Source organism: Nothobranchius furzeri, chromosome 7 (genome assembly GCF_043380555.1).
Source record: "Nothobranchius furzeri strain GRZ-AD chromosome 7, NfurGRZ-RIMD1, whole genome shotgun sequence".
Lineage (NCBI taxonomy): Eukaryota > Metazoa > Chordata > Actinopteri > Cyprinodontiformes > Nothobranchiidae > Nothobranchius > Nothobranchius furzeri.
In genome coordinates, this window is record NC_091747.1 from 80,327,954 (window position 1) to 80,348,009 (window position 20,056).

The 20,056-nt window shown below is 42.7% G+C and overlaps 1 protein-coding gene across 7 annotated transcripts in view; it reads right to left on the reverse strand.

Moving 5' to 3' along the window:
• lrba (LPS-responsive vesicle trafficking, beach and anchor containing) overlaps positions 1–19,428 on the reverse strand; it is a 241,352-nt gene extending 221,924 nt beyond the window's left edge. For all 7 annotated transcript variants that reach the window (XM_054751516.2, XM_054751519.2, XM_054751518.2 and 4 more), the window contains exon 1: positions 19,015–19,428. In XM_054751516.2, coding sequence (XP_054607491.2) covers positions 19,015–19,197 — 183 coding nt within the window. In that variant the 5' untranslated portion in view covers positions 19,198–19,428. The remainder of the gene's footprint in view (positions 1–19,014) is intronic.
• Positions 19,429–20,056: the final 628 nt, after the last annotated feature.

A 20,056-nucleotide genomic window follows, 5' to 3' on the forward strand; every position in this document is an offset into this window, starting at 1 on the left:
TATATATGTAATTTATCATTTAAAACAGGAATATTCCCAAATAAAATGAAGGTGGCTAAGGTGGTTCCTCTTTACAAGTCTGGCAATAGGCATCAATTTACAAACTACAGACCAGTCTCCTTGTTACCTCAGTTTTCAAAGATATTGGAAAAGATTTACAATGATAAGCTGGAAAAATTTGTAGAAAAAAATGGCATTTTATTAGACAGTCAGTATGGCTTCAGATCAGGTAGATCTACTGCACAAGCTCTAATGGAATTGGTTGAAGACATATCCACATCGCTTGATCAGAAAAAATATGTTCTGGGAATTTTTATTGATTTGAAGAAAGCCTTTGATACAGTCGATCACAAAATACTTTTATCAAAAATGGAGAAGTATGGTATAAGGGAGACAGCTCTCAATTGGCTAAAAAGTTATTTGAGTAACAGAGCTCAGTATGTGCAGTTGGGCTATCACAAGTCTAGCTGTCTCGAAGTTCACTGTGGAGTTCCGCAAGGGTCGGTACTTGGCCCAAAGTTATTTCTGTTATATATAAATGATATTTACACAACTTCAAAATTATTTAAATTTATTATGTTTGCTGATGATACAAATATTTTGTGTTCAGCAGAAGATATACAGCAACTTATACTAAAGGTCCAGAATGAATTGAGTGAGCTTAAGAATTGGTTTGATAAAAACAAACTGTCGTTAAATGTCAGCAAAACAAAGTTTATGTTATTTGGAAATAAAAGAAGTAGTAAAGAAATCTATTTGACTGTTAATGAAATAGCCATTGAAAGAGTGTATGAAATTAAGTTTTTGGGGATATTGATTGATCATAAGCTCTGTTGGAAGCCATACATACAATATGTGTGTTCTAAATTAGCCAGAAGCATTGGAATAATAAATAAAACAAGATATTCTCTACCACAGAAAGCACTACACACACTTTATTGTACTATGATTCTACCATACTTATCATATTGTGTCGAAGTATGGGGCAATACTTATAAATCTAATTTATTAAAGATTTGTGTTCTCCAAAAAAGAGTGGTAAGGATAATTATAAATTCTGGATATAGAGATCATACAACTCCATTATTCTACAATTTAAGATTACTCAAATTTTTTGACTTAATTCAATTTAAAACTGTCCTTGTACCGTATAGGGCCATGATGGGTGTACTGCCGTGTAATTTGCAAAGGTTGTTTAAAACTCATGAAGAGGGTTATGAATTGAGAGGCGTTAAAAACTTCATTTTTCCATTATACCGAACAACTATGAAAAGTATGTGTGTATCTGTATGTGGTATCAAACTGTGGAACAAACTTGATGTGACTTTAAAATTATGTAAAAACATTAGATCATTTAAAATGTTGTATAAACAACTTATAATTGACTCATACATAAATAGCAAGTGATAAAAATGGTAATTGGCTTCAAATGGAATATTTTGTTTTTGTTGTTTATTGGTTTTGTTTTCTTTTTCTGTAGATTCATGTGAACAATTGTTTTGTAACTGTCTTTTTATGTAGCATCTAGCAAGGTGAAGATAGAACGACCTGCATAAAGAAATTTTTTTTTTCTTTCAAATTTGTTAATGTGAGCAAATGTGATTTATTAACTGAATTGGGGCTGGACTAGATAAGCTTTTGCTTCTTCCAGTTCCCTCTCAAATGGTTTTATGTTATTGTATGTTTTGTATTGTTTCATTCAACAGCATATGTTTATCGTATTCCTCATTTAAAAAAAAAAAAAAAAAAATTTTTTTTGTATGCACCAGGAATATGGGGGAGTGCATATGCAATTTCATGTTTTCGATGGTTTGAGATAAATAAATAAATAAAAAAAATAAAATAAAAAAAATAACAATGCCCTGCAGGGTTGTCCACTGGTAACAAATGAAACTCCATCTGACAGTCCCCAACTAAAATCAAGTAAACACCAGATGTTCGTCTAGCAGTAGGGAGCTCTCATGAAAAGTGATTCTTTTCAAATATTGTGCAACATGCCAATTATTTTTAAAAAATCAAGTAAATTAATAATTGAGGTTGTGCTTCCTCTGCTCAGACACACAAATTATTCAGAGCTGCCGTTTATCACAATTCTTTGTAAACCACTGTAGAATAAACCTAAATTCTCTAATGTGTTGTCAGTAGATGTGTGTTGGCAAGAATCTGGCGATAGAATATGTATCTCAATGCAGGGGAGAACACCAAAATAAGGGAGGAGACTAGACTCCCTATAGGGAGCCTAAGTCTCCTCCCTTTCCGGTCGGCTCATGGGTCACCGGAAGGACAAAAAATGAAACGCCAGTCACGTACTTTAAGATTTATTTGCTTGTAAAAGTTCGTAATTAGCATGACTACAAACCAGAAATTAGCACGTCGCATATATGACATCACATTAACTCCTCTCCCCAAAGTAGCCGCTACTTACCAAATGACCAGATTTATAATGGTTCTTTCCTCTCATTTGAAGTTTGCTGAACTTACAGCCATTCTCCCTCAGTTTTCTCCATGTCTAGTTCGATGACGTCACTTTTGTGAAGTGCTTTTGTAGTCCTGGACTTATTTTCACACAAAACCTAAAATAGCATTTCCCCCGTTCGAAAATAAGTGCGTTCTTGGTGTCAAAATGTGTCTTTAACACTCACGGACATCATATGTGAAATATATGGCACAAAACAAGCGTAATTAGAAAATAGTTTTTAGTCCCGTTGACTTGCATTCATTTTTTCTTTCTTCCGGGGACCCATGATGCGGAAGTAGGTGGGTGTGACTTAGGCTCCCTATTGCAAGATCTTGTTGTTTAGTCAGAATGATGGTGGTAAAAAATGCTGCCACCTAGCAGTCGGAGTTCGAATTACATCACACAAAACCCCCATAAATGTTAGCACATAAATTCTAAAAATAAAAAATTACAAGGACAGATGTTGAATGTAGATTCTGTATCAAAACACGAAACATGATGATATTCCAGTATATTGATATTTTCCTACATTCCTAGTTCTGGAAATGACTAAACATTTGAAGTGTCTCGAACTTCTAGAAAAAAACTAGCTTTCATAACCACTTTGTTACGAAAACAACACTACACTGGAGAATCCTGTGTTTTGCTGTTCTTTGGCTTAAAGGCATTTCTTACAAACATTACACACTGAAGCCGTCTGACCACTTGTCGACACGCATCATGTTGGGTAAAATGGTAAAAAATGGTAAATGGCCTGTATTTGATATAGCGCCTTCCACAGTTCTTGAAACCCCCCAAGGCACTTTACAACACAATCAGTCATTCACCCATTCACACACACATTCAAACACTGGTGGGGATGAGCTACGATGTAGCCACAGCTGCCCTGGGGCGCACTGACAGAGGCGAGGCTGCCGAGCACTGGCACCACCGGTCCCTCCGACCACCACCAGAAGGCAACGTGGGTTAAGTGTCTTGCCCAAGGACACAACGACAGCGACAGACTGAGCGAGGCTCGAACCTGCAACCTTCCGATTACGGGGCGAGCACTTAACTCCTGTACCACCGTCGCCCCAGGTAGACATTAAGATGCACTTGGGGACTTCACAATGACCCATGACAGGTTATGAACATTCCAGCTGTGAGCGATTACCACCAAAACAAAACTTATGAGAATCTAAATTAATGTCACAAATATTTTTAATACTCGTACTACGGTCAGAACAAACTAGTTCTCCATGGTCAGAGCACCAAATGAAAACCACTAAATCGATCAGTCACCTAAAGAAAACATGGGTGTTTGTTATTGTTTTCTTGAACACACTTAAAAAAATCTCTGCACGATGCATTTGAGTTTAACAGAAGTACGCATCAGTCAGAAGGATTGACTTCTCCCAAAGTGGAAGGTAACTAAATAATTTAGATAATTGGTTAATTTTTGGATTTTTACATTTTTGGGATTGTTTGGATCCAAATTATAAATCTGATTAATCTAGTCTTCTCCTCTGAAATAGATGCAGTGAGTGTCAACAAATTATTCATTTTGCTGTTCCTGGAAAAACTAAGGTCACTCACACAAAAAAGGGTCGAGTCAAATGTTCAAAATAAACTTGCTCATGCACTTAGCAATGTCAACAGAGCTGAATCACGTTCGTTTAGACAACAGGGTCTGAGCTGCTTCCAGCTACAGCGAAAAGGTGCGACTACGGGATTGAGCCGATGTGGCAGCTAATATAGGATTTCATTCAAGTGTCAGATTAGAAGGTCCTTTGTTAGAGGCTGGGAGGTCAGAGTGTGTCTGGGGAGAGAACAAGGACTTCCCTCACTCCTCTAGTACGTGTGTAGGTGCTGCATTCCTCTTTAGCTAGTGGGGAATTAAAAAGAGCTTGTGTATTTTTTACAGAGATCACAAATTCTCATTTTAACTGTGAACTTTTTGCTTGGTTTTGTTACAATCAATCACCACATTTAAAAGCAGACGTCCTAATCTCTAGTGAAAAACAAAAGGTTCCCATTTTCCAGCAAGGGAGGTCAAGGTAACCTTCATCTTCTGAGAGCCAAGATTAATTTACAAGATTAATGTCATCATTTTAACACCAGATAAATAAATAACACACTACTTTTTTAGGATTATTCAAGCGGTGAGTGAGAAAGGCAGTCGGCTATTTAAACAAGCACATGAAAAAGATGAAGTTCAAAACTAATTTAACTTCCGCCAGCCAAAGGAGGATCTGCTGGATTTAGAGGAATACAAAAAAATCAGTTACAACACGATTCAGCAAACTGAAGAAGGAAACCTCATCAATAGGAGATTAAAACAGATTTGAAACTAACAGAGTTTGGGGGAAATTTTAAAAGATGTTGCCCCTTGCAAAGCAGATCAAACATCAGTAATGACAGGAGAAGCTTCATGCTCCAGCTCAATATGAATTTATGTCAGGTGGTATTTTATTTAAATATAAGGTCATTAGCACACATGAAGAAAATGCTCTTAATTTCAAATATGATCAATAGTAAATATGTACCACATTAATATATTCATGGTTTCTTTTTGCTCATTTATGCTCAGAGTAGTGCTGAACCTGCAGGTTGTGTAGACATGCACTCGCAATATCCTAAACGAGGTATTTTCAAGATAACCTTTTTGGTATAACTAAACATATGCACACAATCCTAAATAAGTACTAAATGTTCAGAGGTACATGCCCAAATTTGGCCAAAGCAGCTGTCCACAAAGTCCCATATGTACCATCTTACTCTGGAAAAAAGTCAAGGTTACACAAATCTCAAAGTCTATCATCTTCTGTGTCATCTTCTGTGTAGCCTATAGAGCTTCCAGCCTACGGAGCCTCCAGCCTATAGAGCCTCCAGCCTTAGGAGCCTCCAGCCTATAGAGCTTCCAGCCTTAGGAGCCTCCAGCCTATAGAGCCTCCAGCCTATAGAGCCTCCAGCCTTAGGAGCCTCCAGCCTATAGAGCCTCCAGCCTATAGAGCCTCCAGCCCGGACAGGGCCAGCTCCTCCTGACCAAATCAACTTAAGGAGATATACGTATGAATCTGTAATAAAAACCAACAAGTTCATCTATGTACAAATGTTTGCTTTCAGATCCGTCTGCTACCTGCTGACTTTGGATGGACTAAATACTACACTCAGTAAAGGTCACGGCAGATAAACCCGACACATCCTCAGCTGACACGTTCGGCTCTTTTCAGTTTTTGGTTTGTTGTTTCAGTTGAACAGCAGAGCTACTTCCTGTAATGGTTGGCAGATACTTATAGCAGAAAATGATGCACAATGCTAACTGCCTATAAAAAACAGCTACCACAGAATCATGTCAGCACATCATTAACAAGTAGCCCACTCTTGTTTTCCAAGAACAATGAAGCCATAAACAATAACAGGGATTTCTCAGGCTTCCCAATGTGCATGATGCATAATCTTATGATAGCTCGTTTTAATCCAGTCAAGTGTGGTGTGTGAAATGTTTTGAGCCACAACAATAGAACAAATTGGCAATTGTACAAACTAGTGCACAGAATTGACAGCACCACTTTAATACCATGACTAATTGTCTAATTTTATGGAAGTTTTTGCTCTTTTTCTTGTTTTAAATGCTCCAAAATAAAACATTTCAAAGGACTGTGTACCTTTATGTAGAGCATTACATTTATTAAATGCTTTAAAGGTGATAAGAGCTGAGAATATGATGGTGCACAGGTGTTTGTAATCACCGAGGCTGTAATGAAGATGAAGGCGGGTGGGGCTGTTTCTGACAGGACTTGTGGGGAAATAAAAAAAATTTTTTAAAGTATTTCAAAAGACACCCGTGTGGGTGGACAACTAAACTTTAATAAAACAACTACCAGACTGTAAATATCGATCCATAAAATGCTGTCCTCCTTTGGAGCGTTTTTTACTCTGAAATAAAGAAAACAGAGGGAGGTTGTCTTATTAACTATCCATCCATCCATTGTCTGAACCCGCTTTGTCCACACAGAGTCGCAGGCCCGGGGGCTGGTGCCTATCTCCAGCGGTCAATGGGCAATCAGGCAGGGTACACCCTGGACAGAGAGCCAGTCCATCGCAGGTCAACACAGACACACACACACACACACACACACACACACACACACACACACACACACACACCTAAGGACAATTTAGACAGACCAATCAACCTAACAGTCATGTTTTTGGACTGTGGGAGGAAGCCGGAGTACCCGGAGAGAACCCACGCATGCAAGAAAATCCAATCAACACTTATGTGTGAGATCTATTTATTTCAATGAATCGGACTTTACTTTAAACATAATGATGACTACGACAATGTCACGAGTCATAAACGGCAACAGAACAGGTTTTTTAAAGACTTGAACATCTCTGAATGCCAAAAACTATCTACAAATCCTCAACAGTATACTTCACAGAAGCTAAAAATAGACTGTAAGGTAACATTGCTTCCCAAAGTTGTAGTTTTGTTTCCTACAAATATTCAGATATGAAGGAACTAAGGACCACTGTTGGAGGCGGAGAAAATCAGATGCTAGATACCCAGATTAGATGTTAGAGGAAATCTTTTTTTTAATCCCTTTCTCAAAGCCAGATAATGTCCACAACAATATGTCACAGCTGGGCCAAGCCGAAGACAGGCAAAGCAGCATGTCCATCCGAATGTGGCTAAAAAAGGCGGTTCACCAGATAAATGTTACTTGAGCACTGTGAGTCATGAGTACCTGAGTACCAGAGCATAAACTCTGAATTTTGTTTTTGTCTATTTGTTTTTACTGACATACAGACGCTCGTGTGTTTTTCATTTATAAACAGATGATGATCTGGCTTTGTTGCTATTGGACGTGTAAATAATGTTTTTGTCCAAAAGTGTGGATTTTTATCTTTGTGGCTCATTTAGCCTGTTGGCTTGTGTTAGCGGTAGCTTGTGATTAGCACTAGTTACAGCAGGCTACGGCATGGTTGTTTACAACAACTGTAATTCCACTTTCAACCAGTAGAGGGAAGAAGCGAGGAAACCTAAGTCTCTTTCCGGAGTATTTCTCTTTTCCCATGGCACCATCTAGCGGCTGACAAGCATATCACACAAAAAGTCTGTTGCTGGTTTTTTTAAAACAGTGACAAGTTCATCAACTCTGCATCAGCCAAGGTATTCCTTAAATGTGAAGCATGTAAGCGGTAGTTTAATGCAATTGGTTAGTTCTGGTTGGCGCTCAGTTTCCTCTTGCATGGAGCTCTGTTGGGCAGGGGGCGTGCTAGCAAAAAATATAAAAAATAAAAGACGTATTGCTTACATTATATCACAGTACATAAGATAATCACTTTTACAGATTTCTGAAATATATAATTTCTGAAAGCAGAAAACTATTATGATTAAACTACTGTGACACCTGCACCTATTAATTTTGCCACAATGGAGCAGGGTTACCATCTGGAACAGAAAAGTATTCAATCAGTTGTGTGAAGCTTTCTGACTTTGCTCTTCACCAAAGTCTTGAGTTCAGGCCAACAGCCAACAGACTAACGTTAAACCTGCTGTTTATAACCTTAGCCCACTTGTCACAAGTGATTTGGACCACTGCCGTGGTGAGTTATGACGCAGGGGTAACCCCCCTTCAGAAACCATCCATCCATTTTCATCCGCTTATCCAGAGTCGGGTCGTGGGGGCAGTAGCCTAAGGCAAGAGGCCCAGACTTCCCTCTCCCCAGCCACTTGGGCCAGCTCCTTCGGGGGAATCCCAAGGCATTCCCTGGCCAGCTGAGAGACTTATGGGCCATTCCCATCTGTACCGGGTCGGCCCGGGCCAGGTAGCCCCAGTCGGCCCCAGCCTGGCCCGGTTGATTCCACACATCCTTGTCTTAAGCCCATGTGGGCTGATTCTACCCACCAATCAGAGGCTTGCTCTAATGGAAGGTGTGAATTTGCTGTCAGCAGTGGGCGTGTTGGCCCTGGTCGGCCTGAAGCAGTACCCCTCGGGAAGAGGGCCGAGAATGAGCCTTGGTTGGCCCGGGAAAATTCCAGGCCACCCAGATATGTAAACAACCTACGCTACCCGGCCCGGGCCGACCCAGTACAGATGGGAATGGCCCAATAGTCCCTCCACCGTGTCCTGGGTCTACCTTTAGGTCTCCTCCCGGTTGGACGTGCCCGGAAAACCTCACCAGGGAGGCGTCCAGGAGGCATCCTGACCAGATGCCCGAGCCACCTCAACTGGCTCCTCTCGATGTGGAGGAGCAGCGGGTCTACTCCAAGCCCCTCCCGAATGACCGAGCTTCTCACCCTATCTCTAAGGGAGAGCCCAGCCACTCTTCAGAGAAAACTCATTTCAGCCGCTTGTATCCACGATCTCGTTCTTTCGGTTACTACCCAAAGCTCATGACCATAGGTGAGGGCAGGAGCGTAGATCGACCGGTAAATCGAGAGCTTCGCAAAAAAACCTGCAGAAACCACGTTATGAATATTCTCCTGCACACCAAAAGACGCAGAAAGTAGGAATTCTAGTGAGATGCTACCAAGGAGAAGACTCTGGTGTTTGTCAGCTAATGAGAAGGTGAGAACATCACAAAAGTTGTGAGATCACATTAAAATCCATTCATTTTGCATCATAAAACAACTGACCACCCGAAAACCTTCAAGAAATAAGTCTTAATAAAAACAGAATAAGAGACGAAAAAAGACTAACGCAGCTTTATCGCACGATTCTACAAATACAATCAAAAAGCTCACATTATTGATGTTTTCATGATGGGGCTTACAAAAAATTTTAAGAAAGTTGTCTAAACCTGGGATTTAGATTTTTTTTCTTCTATTCCTATGTAAAAAAAATAAATCAATTAGCATTTTACCCAATCTAGATATTTTCCTGAACAGCCTCAGTTCAGAGAAATAAAATGTATGTCCAACTGACAAAAGTGCATTGTTGTCATCTCAAAACCAACAGCGATTCTTGCACTGTTACAACTTTTTACACAGCTACCCAGTTTGCTAAACAGACCTTTGTGTGTTTGTTGTGTCCACATACTGTTGCATGTGTTCTGTAGATGCATTTACTAGAAGCGCTAGAGGGCGCTAGTAAGTACGTTGTGGTTGTTGTGGTAAAAAAAAGAGAAGTGAAGAAGAGAGAAATAAAGCGGGAGTTATCTCCGGTCCTCTGTTCCTACTTACGTGTGTGTGTAATGCTTGCTGGATTAGAGGCACACAACAAGTGGCGACGAGAATAGTGGTGATTCAGTTATGGCTCTGCTCTCTTTGCAACCCCCGGCTGTGTTCCTGGACTGTCCGGGCGAACCGAAAATTCCATTTGCTGCATGGAAAAGGTTGTTCGACAACTACTTGCTTGCTATCGGGGGTGATGACTTTGCTACGGAGAGGAAAAGGGCCCTGCTCATTCACTGCTTGGGAACGGAGGGACAACGAATCTACAGCGCCTTACCACTCGCTACGGATGATTACGAGGGATCCGTAAAGGCTTTGAAAACATACTTTCATCCTAAAGTCAATGTTGTCGCCGAGAGATACCGTTTCAGGCAACGAGCCCAAGCTGTAGGTGAGTCTACAGATCATTACGTTGCAGCACTGCGTGAGCTCGTGAAACAATGTGCATTCGGGGCTATGGAGAATGAAATGTTGTGGGATCAGCTTGTAGAGAAGACTAATAATGCTCGTATACGTGAAAGACTGCTAATGGAGGAGGATTTGACGCTCGATCGAGCTTTGGAAATTGCTAGGCGCACCGAGGCTGCAATAGCTGATGCAAAGGCCATTGCTGTTTGTGAAACAAAGCCTGTTGCCGCTGTTCAAGTACAAAAGAAGATGCGCAAACCAAAATACAAAGCAGCTAAAAAAACGGATACAGCTCCGACGTGCTACCGTTGTGACTCAGCAGATCACAAAGCCAATGATAAATCTTGCCCCGCAAAAGACTGCAAATGTAATACATGTGGGAAAATCGGACATTTTTCTAGAGTGTGTAAATCTCCTCATAAGCCTGTTAATGAAGGGACTGTGCCTGAAATGTGTGTTGTAACTGTTGACAATTGTGTCAGTAGTGATCCAGCTAAATTGATGTGCACTGTTGTTGTCACAGTACCAAATACTGCACAGGCATGTACTGTTAAGCTACTAGTAGACACGGGTTCTGGTGTTTCCATACTTCCTGAACATGTTTACAGCACCTATTTTGGCTCAGTTACCAGCTGTTCACCTTATTACATATTCAAAGGAGAAACTGGATGTATTAGGGTGTCTTAGAGCTGACATTACCTACAATGGCAAGAGTGCCCCCACAGACCTCTACATTGTGACAACAGGAACACCCATACTGGGCATGGACTTGGTGACGGCCCTCCAGCTACACATAAAAGGGGGACGATTAGTCCTTGAGAGTTCCGAGGTATGCGCTACACTCCAACAAACCTCTGCTCTGCCCACTCACTGCAAACAGGAGTGTGAGTCTACAGTTGCATTCGGATGTGCAAAGGACTTTGTACATAAAGTGAAGGTGCGACCTGAAGTGAAGCCAATACAGCAGAAACTCCGACGCTTACCCCTGTCAGTCCGGGATGCTGTTTCCGCAGAACTCAAGAATCTGGAGGAACATGGTGTTATAGAGAAAATCGATGCATCTGAATGGGTCTCCCCGATTGTAGTCACTAGAAGGAAAACTGGTGACATACGCATGTGCGTTGATTTGAGAGAACCTAACAAAGCGGTGGTCGTTGACAGCCATCCCTTGCCACTGATAGAGGAAATACTGTCTGAGCTGCGTGGGGCTGTTATGTTCTCTACCCTGGATCTTAAATCCGCCTACCATCAGCTGAAACTACACGAAGACAGTAGAGGGCTCACTGCTTTCATTACACATGAAGGACTGTACCAGTACTGCAGAGTCCCCTACGGGTTGAGTTCAGCACCGGCAGCGTTCCAAAAGATGATGACGCAAATCCTATATGGCCAGAAAGGGGTGCAATGCTATCTTGATGATGTCATCATATACGGAATTTCAGAAGCTGAACATGAAGCCAACCTGCGTGCTGTGTTACACAGAATCAACAAGGCAGGACTGAAACTCAATGTTGACAAATGTCAGCTCAGTCAAACTACTCTGAGCTTTCTGGGTCAAAAGATCGGTCCAGAAGGTCTGCTGCCAGATGACTCTCATGTCACTCTTATCCTGCATGCTCCGCCCCCTACTGATCCGGCAACCCTGCGCTCGTTTCTTGGCTTGAGTGCATGGTACAGCAAGTTCGTACCAAATTATGCGACTGTTGTCGAACCTATGAGAGCTCTTCTGCGTAAGGACTGTTCATTCCACTGGAACAAGGCAGCTCAAGCAGCATTTGATCAAGTCAAGCAGTTAATCGTGCACAGCCCTGCTCTGGTAATGCTCGACCCCAGTAAGCCAACCATAGTCTCGACAGATGCCTCAGACTACGGTGTAGGTGCTGTTTTGACTCAACTTGACGGTAATGATGCAGAACAAACTGTTGCATTTGCATCTCGCAGCTTGTCTGATGCAGAGAGGAAATACTCAATCGTTGAAAAGGAAGCCCTAGCTTGCGTCTAGGCTGCGGAAAAATGGCGTACATGGCTCTGGGGCAGAAAATTCCTCCTACGAACAGATCACCAAGCACTTACAACACTGCTGACTACAAAGGGCAATAACAGAGCAGGTCTACGCATAGCCAGATGGTCAGCTCGCCTGTTGGAGTTTGACTATGAAGTGGAATATAGAACTGGATCATTGAACCATGTTGCTGACTGTCTTTCTAGGCTTCCACTTCCCGAGACGGACATGGCATGTGCAGAGAGTGTGGAGTCAGTTGCAGCCATCCTCACTGATCTGAGCGCTGTGTCTGGGGAAGACTTCCAGTCAGAGTGCAAAACTTGCCCAGTGTTCACAAAGCTCCGGGTGCAGATACAGAAGGGCTGGCCTGCTAGAAAGACATCACTGGAACCTGACTTACAGCCTTACTTCCCAATCCGCCATGAACTCGCGGTCCTTAACGAGTGCATTGTCAGAGGTACACATCGATTGCTAGTGCCTGAGTCGTTGCAGAAAAAACTCACTGACATAGCTCATGAATCTCACCAAGGCATTGTACGTACTAAACAACGACTGAGGGAATTGTACTGGTGGCCCAAAATGGATTGTCACATAGAGACACTGATAAAGAATTGTGCAACGTGCCGACAGAACGACAAGTCCGCCGTCACCCATGATGCTCCACTTCAACCCATTCCTTTACCGGCTGCTGCTTGGGAAAAGGTGTCTGTGGACATCATAGGCCCTTTTGAAATAGCCCCTTCTGACTGTAGATTTGCCATTACATTGGTAGACTATTTTAGTAAGTAGCCTGAAGTAGCTTTTGCTCCCCGAGCTGATGCAGGTACTGTCATTCAGTTCCTTTCCGTAGTTTTCTCTCGTGAAGGGAATCCAAAGACATTGATAAGTGACAATGGCTCTCAATTCATCTCTGCTGAGTTCGCTGACTTCCTCAAAAGCAGGGGGATCCAACACCTGAGGTCCTCAGTGTATTACCCAAGAGCTAATGGGGAAGTGGAAGGTGCGTTAAAGACTGCCTACAGACTGCCTCGATTCAAGGTCAACCCTGGAAATCGTTCCTGAGAACTTACCTGATGGACTACAGAGCAACCCCTCATTCTACAACTGGAGTCTCCCCTTCAGAACTGCTCCATGGACGCCGAATGAGAACAAAGTTACAGGTAATAGATATGCCTGTTCCTCAGACAGAGAGGCAGACCATGTGCGAAAGAGTTAAAGATAAGCAATTGAAAATTAAGGAATACACTGATGCTCGCAGACGCGCAAAATCATCCAACTTTCAGGCTGGTGACAAGGTACGGGTTAGGAAGCCATGGAAGGTAAAGAAAGGAGAGTTCAAGTTTTCTAAACCAAAGACTGTCGTGACCAGGAAAGGACCAAATACTTATCTGCTGGATGATGGACGGACCTGGAACGCCTCACACTTATCGGCTCTGTCAGGGCTGAACACAGGTACTGATGCTGACACAAAAATGGACTGTCATAAACCAGGAACTGATCTGGCATCTAACTCTGAGTCTGATAGTAGGCTTAGGCCCATCAGGATGAGAAAGCCACCTTGCTGGACCCAGGACTTTGTTATGGGGAAGTGAGTGTACTGAGTAATGTGAAATGTTAACGTGTATTAGGTGACCTACATCAGAATGATGAGGATTAGTTCACATAAGGAATCCTTGTTCAAAAGGGGAAGATGTTGTGTCCACATACTGTTGCATGTGTTCTGTAGATGCATTTACTAGAAGCGCTAGAGGGCACTAGTAAGTACGTTGTGGTTGTTGAAGTAAAAAAAAGAGAAGTGAAGAAGAGTGAAATAAAGCGGGAGTTATCTCCGGTCCTCTGTTCCTACTTACGTGTGTGTGTAATGCTTGCTGGATTAGAGGCACACAACAGTGTTTTGCTTTGTTTATGCATGGTTGCAAGTGTAAATTTCACCAGCAAACCAAAGGACTTCCAGAGCATCTCAGGGTCACATCTGGCAGGAATGTCTTCATATTTCTGCTAACCCTGTGGCCTCTTAAGAGGATACTTTATTCTCTTCAACTTAGACCAGTTTCTTTGATTTAAAGACTATTTAAATTTGTCAACATTGTTTAATTTAATTCTGAACTAATTAACTTTTTTGTTCATGATGGCTGAATAATTTAGAAAAAGATAAAACTTACGTCAAACCAAATAAAAGTTTGGGTCCCGTAGGGTTTGGTGTGAAACTGACATGGATTCATCTTTAGCTTATCAGCTCTGTGAGATGTAATCCATTTCTTCAAACATACAGGTGCTGGCCAGTAAATTAGAATATCATCAAAAGGTTGAAAATATTTCAGTAATTCCATTCAAAACGTGAAACTTGTACATTATATTCATGCAATGCACACAGACCAATGTATTTCCAATGTTCATTACATTTAAATTTGATATTCATAAGTGACAACTAATGAAAACTCCAAATTTGGTATCTCAAAAAATTAGAATATTCTGAAAAGGCTGAATATAGAAGACACCTGCTGCCACTCTAATCAGCTGATTTACTCAAAACACCTGCAAAGGCCTTTAAAAGGTCCCTCAGTCTTGTTTTGAAGGCACCACAATCATGGGGAAGACTTCTGACTTAACAGCTGTCCAAAAGACAATCATTGACACCTTGCACAAGGAGGGCAAGACACAAAAGGTGATTGCTAAAGAAGCTGGCTGTTCGCAGAGCTCTGTGTCCAAGCACATTAACAGACAGGCGAAGGGACGGAAAAAATGTGGTAGAAAAAAGTGTACAAGCTCTAGGGATAACCGCACCCTGCAGAGAATTGTGACGACAAACCCATTCAAAAATGTGGGGGAGATCCACAAAGAGTGGACTGCAGCTGGAGTCAGCGCTTCAAGAACCACCACGAGGAGACTCATGAAAGACATGGGATTCAGGTGTCGCATTCCGTGTGTCAAGCCACTCTTGAACAAGAAACAGCGCAAGAAGCGTCTCGCCTGGGCCAAGGACAAAAAGGACTGGACTGATGCTGAGTGGTCCAAAGTTATGTTTTCTGATGAAAGCAAGTTCTGCATTTCCTTTGGAAATCAAGGACCCAGAGTCTGGAGGAAGAGCGGAGAAGCACAGAATCCACGTTGCATGAGGTCCAGTGTAAAGTTTCCACCGTCAGTGATGGTGTGGGGTGCCATGTCATCTGCCGGTGTTGGCCCACTCTGTTTCCTGAGGTCCAGGGTCAATGCAGCCGTCTACCAGGAAGTTTTAGAGCACTTCATGCTTCCTGCTGCTGACCAACTTTATGGGGATGCAGACTTCACCTTTCAACAGGACTTGGCACCTGCACACAGTGCCAAAACCACCAGCACCTGGTTCAAGGACCATGGTATCCCTGTCCTTGATTGGCCAGCAAACTCGCCTGACCTTAACCCCATAGAAAATCTATGGGGTATTGTGAAGCGGAGGATGCAATACGCTAGACCCAACAATGCAGAGGAGCTGAAGACGACTATCAGAGCAACCTGGGCTCTCATAACACCTGAGCAGTGCCACAGACTGATCGAGTCCATGCCACGCCGCATTACTGCAGTTATTGAGGCAAAAGGAGCCCCGACTAAGTATTGAGTGCTATACATGCACATTCTTTTCATGTTCATTCTTTTCAGTTGGCCAACATTAGAGAAACAAACATTTTTTCATTGGCCTTTAGAATATTCTAATTTTATGAGATACCAGATTTGATGTTTTCATTGGTTGTCACCTATAAATATCAAAATTAAACGTAATAAACATCGGAAATACATTGGTCTGTGTGCATTGCATGAATATAATGTACAAGTTTCACGTTTTGAATGGAATTACTGAAATATTTTCAACCTTTTGATGATATTCTAATTTACTGGCCAGCACCTGTAGGCCATTCAGTAAACCATGACTAATAGGAATTATTTAAAAGTTACAAGCACACTTGAACATAGCCACAAATATCCTCATGAAATAAAATAAAAAGTCAGCATCTGGTTTAACAATTAAACAATTAGAAATGAGAGAAAAATATCTAATTTTCTTTTTTAATAATCAGAATGACTTGATACACAAGCAGAGTAAGAAAATGAATACCTTGAGATAAGGTAATATTTCATGTTGTGATACAGAATGGATATTTAAAAACAGTTTATTGATTTTTTATTATTGAAATGCAAACATTTAAAGTATTTATTTTGTGTGGTGTACTTAAAACTCCAACTGTAGGTGGCAGCAGTTATTTCCGCCTTTATTCTGATGGAATAGCGTTCTTGCAATAAAACTGGAAATGTCTTGGAAGTGTCTGGCCTGAGTGATACAATTACGTTTAGTCTCAAATCTGCAATTATTGGGTGTTTCTCAGTGTCAAGGCGCCTGGCCTAGCGAGGCGATGTCTTGCGAGGCCAGGCGCCTTGCTTACGAGGACGCTGTCCTTCCGTGGTCTAAGAAAACTGTTAAATGGAACAGACTTGCATCACGTGACCGCAGCTTCCACGGCGGTCACGTAACGTCACGTGACACGGGAGATAACGTTATATTTTATATGTATTAGTTTCAATATATAATGAGCCTTTTACTTTTTAAATTGTGTATATGTTTATTCAATTTAATATATAAATGAGTTACTACCAGCTAGCCACCGAAGCTGCAACTACTAAGCAACTAACCAACAATAGATAACATTTTAAATTAGTTGACTTAAACTTGAAAATTGTCCCTGAAGTAGCTGCCAGCTTCCGATCCGTCTTTTTGAAAATACTGCGGTGTATTGTGGGTAATTTTTGGCCAAGGCTAGGCTACAAGACACCTCCTGTGTGTCCTTGCTCAGCTTGCTAAACAGCTAACAAACGGAGAACACACGCCTCGGTAGAACATGAACATTGGAACAGATTGGAACACGTCTTGGCGGCTCCTGATGACGTATCTCCTAGGCAACCGGGGCGGGGCCAAGACAACAAGGCAAGGTTCCTGTCTGGCTTTCAATTTTGCAATATAATGTATTGTCTCCCCTGTATGGAGAGCCTAACAGGCTGTATGCCACAAACCCCTGGGTTCACAATTCCTGACTTTTAGCCACCTAAAGCGTTTCCGGGTCACAGTAACGTTAGTGTTATCCATGATATTTCCACGCTATCGCTGCAGGACCTGTCGAGGATGACGTTCAACAGCGTACACGAGGATTTAGGCCACGTCTAAGATGCCCCAAGCAAATAAAGACAAAGGTTTTAAATTACAAACATAGTGAGAAAGCAATGCTAACATTAACATTGTTAGTGTTGCTTCAACACTGATAACTTGACTAGTAAAAAGCTAGCAACCCAAAGCAAAAGCTTGTTTTTTTAAAAATGAATGGGAGTTTATGGAAGGATAAAAGACATTTTCTGATCCTGTTTGAAATGTGCCATGGATTTAGGCAACGGTGGCACAGGAGTTAAGTGCTCGCCCCGTTATCGGAAGGTTGCAGGTTCGAGCCCCGCTCAGTCTGTTGCTGTCATTGTATCCTCGGGCAAGACGCTTAACCCACCTTGCCTGCTGGTGTTGGTCGGAGGAACCTGTGGCGCCAGTGCTCAGCAGCCTCGCCTCTGTCAGTGCGCCCCAGGGCAGCTGTGGCTATATCGTAGCTCATCCCCACCAGTGTGTGAATGTGTGTTCTAGGACTCTAGAAGGTGCTATATGTAATACAGGCCATTCATTTAATTAATAGTGTTCATGAATTTAAAGATACATTTTGATGGCAAGAAAAAGCTTATTTTCAACAAGCAGCAAAAATTGAAAGGACGTATAGGACTCCAACCGCTCCTCTCGCCAAGTTTATGTCATCAAACCAGAGGAAGGAAAATGTAGCTGTGGGGAAGTCTTTTAAGCAACTTCTGATTTGTAGTCATTTTAGTTATGTTTACAAGCTAATAAACCTCAAATTATGTGGCACACACAGCTGAAACACACAATTACTTATCATTTAAACACAAGTTCATGTTGTGTGAGTCAAGGCGTCGGGCAAATCAGACCAGAAAATTACTTTTTTTTTTTTGTTCAGGTGACCCCATGAGCCGACCAGAAGGGCAGGAGACTTATCCCTATTGTGATATGTATCGTATCACCAGAGTATGTGTTGTAGATTATGTATTATATGTATCGTATAACCAGATTACGTATAATAGATAATGTATCGTAGATTATGTATCAAATGTATCATATCAGCAGACATCACCAAACAAAAAACTTAAATACATTTCCGTAAACACTTTTTCAGCTGGCTTAAAGAGAAAAGGCATTAAACTTTAATCAAAAGCCACGTGAAGAAATTGTGTTGTAATTAATTTACCTGCACTGTGGGAGTTGCAGATCACTTAATGACTACAAACATGGAGGATGAGCTGCCTCCCCTAAAGGGCTTCGTTTATCAGTGACAAAGCAGTTCAGCAGGTTTCACCTTCACCTGTCCCACCATCTAACCTGCAGGAACACTGGTTGAGCATGCTCTGTCCACAATACAGCAGCATTCCCTAAAGGGTTCGTTCACTTTTTTACAACAGGGCTTTAAGATCAGTTCATAACCTCCTATTTTTTACCCCAGATTGAGCTGGAGGGTGCGCTAGGGGGGCCACTAGGTACCAGATCCCAAGGCACTCACTATGATTGACTCGGATGTGTCAGAAAACACTGCAGGAGCTTCTCTCGTGGTGGTTCTGACACCACATCCTGTCAGGGTGGATTAAAAACTGAGCAACATCTTATTTCACTCATAAGATGCAGGTTCGCTCTGAACATTCAATGGAGTTCACACTTGTGCGGTGTGTGAGGTCATCTGAGGACAGCATCATCTGGAATGAAACTTTTCTAAGTGGCTTGATGGAAATCAAACAAATGTCATTAAGGTGACGTCACAGGTGTTATTTGGCTCTGACTTTTTCACATTAAAAGCTTCCAAACGTTCAGGTGTCACGCTGCTATCTACGGCCTGCCCTGAGCTCCCATAATCAGCTTACCAGGTTGAACACGGTTTCCACGATGTCTCGATTGGAAACTTCCCCAACTTCCACCAGGCCAGCCAGCACGGCGAATTTCATCCGGATGCCCCTGATGGGCACCCCTGGGGCGAGCGCCGCGCCCGGGCGCTCGTCCTTCCCTCCAGCCGGCTGCGAAGCGGCCGCAGTCTCCGAGCTAGCCATTTTGCTAAGGAAGAACGGGACAGGTGACGTTCACAGGTAAGGCACCTGTTCACCTCCAACGGTGAGCGTGCACGCAGGGAGAACGAGAGGGCTCCGTCTCCCTTTCAGCAGAGTTGTGGACTCTACAGGTACATAACCAGAGCGTCCTCCTTCCCGCCCGCCCGACACCGTTGTTGGTCTCTGGCGTGGACTCGGGTGGGTTTGTCCTCGGTAGAGGCTGGAAATGTCACCGCTTCGCCACAATGAACTCCTCTCTCTCCCTCTCCGCTCCGTAACTTGATGCCGGACGGAAATGAATGAACGCCGTTAGAGAAATGTGTCAGCAGGGAACACGGAGAGGAGCAGGTGAAGCAGAGTTCCTCCTCTACCTGTCCAGGTCTCAGGACGCAGGCACTTAAACGTCCCCTCCGTTCAGCTGTGGAAGTTGCTCCTGTCGTCCGAGTCCGGGGCTCGGCAGGCAGCGCGCTCGGTAGGCAGATCCACAAACTCAAACCGGAAGGGGTAAGTCCGTCATTAAGAACGGTGGAAGCCGAGAAAGGACGGAGTTTCGCGCAGTGCTCGCAGGTTAACTCGGCAGACACGGTGAACTGACAACGGTGAGCCAGCTGCGCTGCATTTGCTTCCTGATCCACTCAGGTGTTGTGTCGAGAAAAGCCTCTCTGTCGGGATGTGCCTGCCTTGTAGCGGGAACGCGCATTTCTCACTACTGCCTGGGCTGGGGGCGTGAACGTGTCCTACAGGAGGTGTACTTTATGGATCATCACTGAACTGTAGCTGAATAATACACCTGATTAGTGAAAATCTGTGCATCAGTTTATCACACAAGAAAATATTAATGTGTCTCCTTGCCTGACACTTA